This window comes from Panicum virgatum, chromosome 8K, assembly GCF_016808335.1.
Source record: "Panicum virgatum strain AP13 chromosome 8K, P.virgatum_v5, whole genome shotgun sequence".
Classification (NCBI taxonomy): Eukaryota; Viridiplantae; Streptophyta; class Magnoliopsida; order Poales; family Poaceae; genus Panicum; species Panicum virgatum.
Genome location: NC_053143.1, coordinates 54,167,348 through 54,174,601, shown reverse-complemented (window position 1 = coordinate 54,174,601; position 7,254 = coordinate 54,167,348). Strand labels below are relative to the sequence as shown.

The following is a 7,254-nucleotide window of genomic DNA, read 5'->3' as shown; positions in this document are numbered from 1 at the left end:
GAGATCATATACACTGAATTCCAATACATAAGTTTAATTGAAATGCAAAAGTATAATTGAAATAGAAAAAGAATTGAGAAAAGAAAAACATGAAAAAAAAGAGACATTTTGTCCCGGTTAGTAACACCAACCGGGACAAAAGGGTGCGCCAGCCACGTGGGCGCTGGCTGCACCTTTTGTCCCGTACCAACCGGGACAAAAGGTTCTCTTCTGTCCCGGTTGCCAGACCCGGGACAAAAGGGCACCCCCTTTTGTCCCGGACTGGCGTTCCCGGTTGGGAAACCGGGACAACAGCGGTTTCCCAACCGGGACAAATCAACGTTTTTGTAGTAGTGTAAAAACGGCTGCTTGCACATGAAACTGTGGTGTTGATTGAGGAGGTTGTAATTTTGAATCTCATTGTCTTGCTTTTTCGTTTGGACTCAAAATGGCCGGGTACTGTTGGAGATTTCAACTCTGGACTATTTTGCTCCACCGCCAAGTGAGCCTGACAAAATGGACCGGTACTGTTGCGCCCTGCCAAGTCCATCCAAATATTGTATTGTGCAAGATTCCCACTCCGGAAACATCCTAAGCCACGCGTCCACCTGCTCCCTCGGTTCATGTGTATTAAAATATAACAAGGTCACTCGAGTACGCTACAAACTGTTCCAAAATACAGCTCGGGTACGCGCCGTCGTAGCTCCAATCGCTGATCTCAACTTCTTCCACGCCGTACAGATAGCCGGCGCATTGGCGCCGCGCGGCACAAAATCCGCTCTCGTTCGAGAAGCGTATGCATGTCAGCGTCGTCCCGGCTGACCCATACATGGAGAGGTTGCCAGGCAGGTTACGTTATCAGAGATGTGCAGCACCTTATTAAGTGGCTTTGTTTCGTCAACGGCCATGCATGCTTTTTTAGAGGAATTTTTTTTGACAAAGTTTTAGAGGAATTATTGTTACTGTACGTTATTTCAGGATATGGATCCTGTTTTCTTTTTTGTTTTTCTTTTGATAGAGCCTTTTTTTGTTTGACAGAGAGAATCCAGCCTTTTTTTTGTTTGAGAAGGGGAAAACTTTAGATGGGCCGCTCGGCCCGTGCTTATTTTCTGAGGAAAGCATGCAGAGCCAAAATTTGTTGCAAGCGTTGATCTCACCGTCATCAGTAAACTGTATCATGACAATTTTGATATATACTTCCAGAGTTCGAGCATGGATTTTTCACATACACTACTTGTGGTCGCATATAGACTATTGTAATCATCTATTCTGAAATCAACCGTGGGAAATGGTCGAAAGAATCATCATGGGTAGGTAAGAGAATCTGTGGTAGGCGAGAGAATCAACGGTTGGATGACACCTCATGAGGATAAGATGAACGGTCTAGATAGAACATGCGGGCAAAAGTACACGTGGACAGATCTATCCCTTCAGTCTATCATGCACTGCGGTGTGTACCTGATCAATGGTGAATGATGTGTTGCTATCCAGCGGCTCTTACCATGTTCCTTTTCATGGGGCCACATGTCAGTGACACAACTCTTATATTTGGCACCCAGAATAGGAAAACTACTAAACAAAACTGAGCCTATTTCGTTCCCTCTCATACACATCTCTTGTCGCTCCTTTTCTCACGGTGGGCGCGTGGTTTTGCAGGCGTGTGTTAGTTACAGGTTAGCGGCTGCCGTTGTCCCATGGCTTTCCCGGGAAAATGGAAGACCACCACGACCTTCCGTTTCCCGCCAAATGCGGCCAGCAGCCGTTCCCTCCCCTTCCGGATTCAAATATCCCTCCCTGCCTCCGACCACCCTTCCAAACTTTTTAACCACCACCGTCGTCTCCACCATGTTTCCTAGGGCCACCATGAGGCCGCACCTCCTCAGCCTCGCTCTCCTCCTGGCCGCCACGGCGGCCGCCGTCGTGCCCCTAGTCTCACCGTTGTGCGTCTCGCGCTACGAGAAGGTCGAAAGAAAGGCAATGTCCCTTGATGGATATGGACCTACTACTAACAATGGTGTCGAGAAGCCCAAGGAGGAGAAGCCCTATGAGGAAGCCGGCACTTCCACTAAGGCCTCCACCGCCTACGTGAAACCCGGTGAAGAAGCTGAAGCAGCAGCCAGCACCTCCACATCGGCTTCGGAGAAGGTAAAGAAGGAGAAATCCAAAGAGAAGGGGAAATCAGATGATTTTGATGTACCCGCGTTTCTTAAGAAGAAAAAGAAGGAGAAGTCCGACGACTATGATGAGAAGGAGAAGAAGAAGTCTGATGATTTTGATGTATCCGCATTTCTTAAGAAGAAAAAGAAGGAAAATAAGGAGAAATCTGATGATTCTGACGAATCCTCCTCTTCCTCCTCGTCTTCTAAGAAGAAGAAGAAGGAGAAGTCTGACGCCAGCTCCGCCGATTATGTATCTCCTAATAAGGAAAAGAAGGAGAAATCTGTTGACTCAGACAGCGATGATGCATCATCTAAGAAGGAAAAGAAGGAGAAAAAAGCCAAGAAAAAGGATAAATCCAGTGGTTATTTTGACAAGGAAAAGGAGGAGAAACCTGATGAGGATGCCAAGCCCGTCGACGTCTCCACCAGCGGGGAGTACGTACCTCCAAAGGAGAACAAAGGCGATGAGGCTGCCAGCACCCAGCCCATAGGCCCCATGGATGCTCCCGACGAGCTCCCGCCGGCGGCCAAGAGCTCCGCCAGCAGCAGCCAGCCCATGGGGGGCATGGACTCTCCCGACGAGCTTCCGCCATCGGCCAAGAGCTCCCAGCCCATGGGGGGCATGGACTCCCCCGACGAGCTTCCACCGTCGGCCAAGAAGAGCTCCTCCGATCCGTACGCCGGGCAGCCCGCCGACCCGGCGAAGCCGTCGGTGTCGACGGAAACCTTCGGGGGGATAATCAAGACGCCGCCCAACATCAACATGCTGAACCCGGTGGTGAAGCAAGTGTGCAGCGGGACGACGTACCCGTACGACTGCGAGGCGTCGATCGCGGGGCTCCACGGCAGCGCGATGCCGGCAGCGAAGGCGGCCGGCGACGGCGAGGACGTGCTTCGGCTGGCGATGGAGGCGGTCCGGGAGAAGGTGATCGTGGCGATGAACGCGGCGGCGGACCGGATCAACACGCCGGGGATGGAGGCGACGGTGAAGGAGGCGCTCGACGACTGCACGCAGTCGTACAGCGACATCAAGGCGAGCCTGGAGAGCGTGGACGCGGCGCTCAAGCGCGGCGACATGGCCACGGCGCGCACCAACCTCGACTCAGTGGAGACGGACGTGACCACCTGCGACGAGGGCTTCAACGAGCGCGGCGCCCCTTCGGTGATGACCGACCATGACAAGGAGCTCCAGAAGCTCGCCAGCGACCTCATCTCCATCGGCGCCACCGCCATCCCCAAATACTAGATCGAGAGTATGATTGTGAACTCTTCATATGTTGAACTCCGACTGCAGCTGACCATGTATATGCAGCTGCATTATTTGTATCAGTGTATGATTGTGAATCCATCCTGCTGATTTATATAGAAAACAAGCTAAGTGTATGATTCTGAATTCTGATGTGGTAGCCTTCTTCATCACCCTTTCTAAGTTTTTTGCCTTGGTGATCCCGTTGAGTGCTCGTACCAGTATCTAGACGATGAAAGCCATGCTTGTTTGTTTCTTTGGCAAACAAAAATTGAAGTTTTATACTTGAGTTCAAAATCCATCTTCATGTTTTTCTGACAAAAAAAAGTAAGTTTGATTCAAAACTGAAATGCATCTAGTCTTTTCATTTGAGTTGAAATTCTCATGTTTCTTTTTGCATGAAATCTATTTGCAAAACCTTTTCAGGAATGGGTGTAACTTTTCGTGACGAATCTAATGACGGTAATTAATTGATGATTGACTACAATAATGCTACAGTAACCATCCTCTAATCACACGGATGGCCTCATTAGATTCTTCCGGGCTCCTAGTGCAGGGGTACGGTTCTCTAGTTGATTTTGTGAATTGACTCTGACACCCCTAATCGCGATCAAAGTGTGTTCTAAAATTTCTAGAACACTAACCAAACAGGGCCCTTGTTCCTGCCAGCTAGATCTGTCAGCACGGCTATGCGAGTTCTGTCTGCCTGGCCGGCCGGCGTGCGTGCAAGTCCCAGAGGGGTGTGTAGAGCTTGAGTCAACGCGAATTTGGGACGACGGGGTAGGGACAGATATAAGATGGCGAGTTTAAGGGCATGTACAACGCCAATAATGATGTTGTCTATATCAGGTTAATTGCGACTACCGAGATAGTAAAACGAAGAACCGGACGATGTCATCGTCTCGTGCCCACAAACGATGTAGACGGCAAGCCACCCATTGTAGGAGCGGCTGCAACTCGGCAACGGCGGTGAGAGATCCCGCAAGCGTGTGGTTTCCCGCTTGCTGGCCGTCGCGCCGAACCGGCCGCCGTGATGCCGGCTGTGACACAAACGGGCCGGGCCTCCTTAATTTTTGTTTACTATGGTCTGATAGTTGGGTCGTACAAGTTGAAATTTTGAAATGAAGTTTCATGTACGTGACAACAGTCATTGTTGATGAGGAAATATCATAAGGCGTTGCTAGCGTTGACGTCTGATGGGAGAAATTTCTCCCACGCCTCCGCGCCGGACGTGCAGCACCTGGGCACCTGGGCACGCTGGAACACGATTGGGAGGGGTGGGCCTGGTGGAGCGTCTGAGCATCCGGACGACCGGGGGCAAGCATTACCGAGTATCATATATGCAAATCTCAACATTAGCACGTTTGTGCAAGAAGCACCATACGAAGGTACGTACAAAGATCAATTCCATACTTAATCATCATGTTTTATGTGCCTACACATGATTTAAATAGCTAACAGACACCTCATTGTATAACGAGGCTTTTACATGTATACCATTACAAAAGTTGGCCCCGATGTCTATACCACTGAAAAGTTTGGAGACACCTAGGTACCATCGTGTTTTTTTGTTTTGACCTCTATACCATTCCATCCACCATCCGTTAGGAGTTAACAGATTTGGAGCTCTGACATGTGGGCCTAACCTAGTAAATTGATCATTTTACCCTCCCAATCTCTCCTTCCCACACTCGACAGCAGGACGCGCGCGCCACAGCCCTCCCGTCGGGGCTGTGTGCCGCCGCCGCCGCGCCATGGCCCTCCCGTCGGGGCCGCGCGTTGACCTCGCCCGCGGCGAGGGCCAGGAGGAGGAAGCCCGCGTCGCCGAAGAAGCTGGTGCGGTCGACGGCGACCCCCTGGGCACTGACTCGGAGGGCGACAACGGCGAGCACGGCGGCGCCGCCGCCAGGGACGAGCCACGGTGCTGGGCAACGCGGCGAGGCTGGCCAGGCTGGGGCGCCCCGTGTTGAGGGCGGCCGCGGCGAGGTCCGCCGGGGCGGGGCGCATCGCGGCCCGCGGACAGGGCGGGGCGCAACGCGGCCACGACGAGGGCAGCACGACAAGGGCGGCTAGGGCGGGCGCGCGCGGCGAGGGCGGCCGCGGCGAGGTCCACCGAGCGGGGTGTAGCGCGCCTCCTCGCTGGCCGGCGAGGGCGAGATGGCATAGGCACCGCCGAGAGGCCTGAGGTAGCGAGCAGGAGCACGACGAGGGCGATGCCGCCGCAGACACGCAGGCCGCCACCGGAGGTCTCACCATGCATTGTTCCCGCCGCGCCGGGGCAGCTTGCAGCTGCTTGTCTTGGAGGATTAATGCGCGAGTCAGGGGGAGAGGAAAAGAACGGTGAGGAAGAAGGAGATGACAAGTGGGTACCACTCGTCATTCACAGGAGAGAGTTAAACAATTTTTGGCATCCAAGGGTATAATGGTCTTTTTGCAGGTCCGTTAGCCTCCGTTAGCACTCATTCCGTCCAAAATGGTATAGAGGTCAAAACGAAAAAACGCAATGGTACATAGGTGTCTCCGAACTTTTTAGTGGAATGGATGTCGGGGCCAACTTTTATAATGGTATAAATGCTCGTATAATAGCCATGTACTGAACGAGCTCATGCAGCCACGTCCTTGGTTATTAGCCATGGGAGAACGAGCTCAGTCACAGGCTCATCACAACTATGGAGCTGCTGCTCTCGGTGAAGCACGGACAAAACAAATAAGGATGGAGGCGAGTAATAAAAAAGTCTGACCAGTGGGCCCATAATAAAGTAAAATAATGTGTTGGAATCTGCAAGTTTTCTAGAAAATCTTTTAAAGCATAACTTATACACACATCCATAAATAATGTTTCATGAAGATCTCACAACATAATTATGTAAACAAGTTTTCTAGAAAATAATACTGAAGGAAAAGGAAAAGAAAGAAAAGGTAGAGAAGGGCCCCAACGCGCAATAACCAAAACCAAATGAATTCCATCTTATCTATCTTGCAATTTCGTGCCTATGCGCAAACTCGTTGTCGTAGCTTTAACTTGCCCTTTTCTTTCTTTCAACAAAGGTACTCAGCCGGGCATGCGTGTCCACACGCGCGTTCTCCGAGTACACTAGGTACACGCATGAATGGACCAACCATCTAGAACTAACTTTTAACTAGTTTAAGACCTTGCGCGTGGACCAGCCAGGTCCGGATCAGTCTCAGTGGCATTTCATAGAAGATTTTATGATATTAAATACCATTAATTTTGTTGACATGGTAAGAAGAGAGAAAGATAGAGTTTCAGGGGATGTGAGGAGAGTTCTATCACCATAAAACTCATCTGGCACAATTACCTAGTTCTTAATTTAGGTAACTGTGTTCATAAAACTTCCACTGAGACTGGCCTAAGCTACTGGCAATCAGGGTGTCGTCTTCTGTTATTTACTTATAATAAATTAACTTTTTGCCTAGCGAACCGCACTGAAGATCATCAGGAAACCGCGGGCCTGCCCGCTCCAACTCGTTTCTTGAATTATTCATCACTTTTTGTTTCTTGCTGGATGCATGCATCACATCCTAGCTGCCTTTTTTCTTTTGTCTTGTAGCTTGGTCCGCACCAGTTTGTTCCTACCAAGGCCTCTACAAAGTGTACACAACCCAAAAATTATTACAAAACATAGCCGTCAATTGGCTAAATGGGGGAATGACAAAGGAAAAATGATCTAAACCAATCTTAAGGTTATGTTTCCACCCGTGATTGGCTATCTCCAAGGCGACAGCCTCCAATGCAAGACTCGCCCTTCGGAACAGCACCTTTATTATATCTTTACGCTGCAGTTGCGCCCATAAGCGCAACCAGTAGGTCCCCCGGAAAACAGCCTGCACAAATGATGAATACTTGGT

The 7,254-nt window shown here is 50.4% G+C and overlaps 1 protein-coding gene across 1 annotated transcript; it reads left to right on the top strand.

Annotated features, from left to right (window-relative positions):
* Positions 1–1,842: 1,842 nt before the first annotated feature.
* On the top strand, positions 1,843–3,533 carry LOC120646409 (ataxin-2 homolog). Its single transcript, XM_039922987.1, has one exon. It carries the CDS (start codon positions 1,843–1,845, stop codon positions 3,382–3,384), a length of 1,542 nt encoding a protein of 513 aa, XP_039778921.1. The 3' UTR covers positions 3,385–3,533.
* Positions 3,534–7,254: the final 3,721 nt, after the last annotated feature.

Coding starts and splice junctions, on each gene's coding strand:
- LOC120646409 (XM_039922987.1), top strand. CDS start 1,843: ATGAGGCCGCACCTCCTCAGCCTCGCTCTCCTCCTGGCCGCCACGGCG.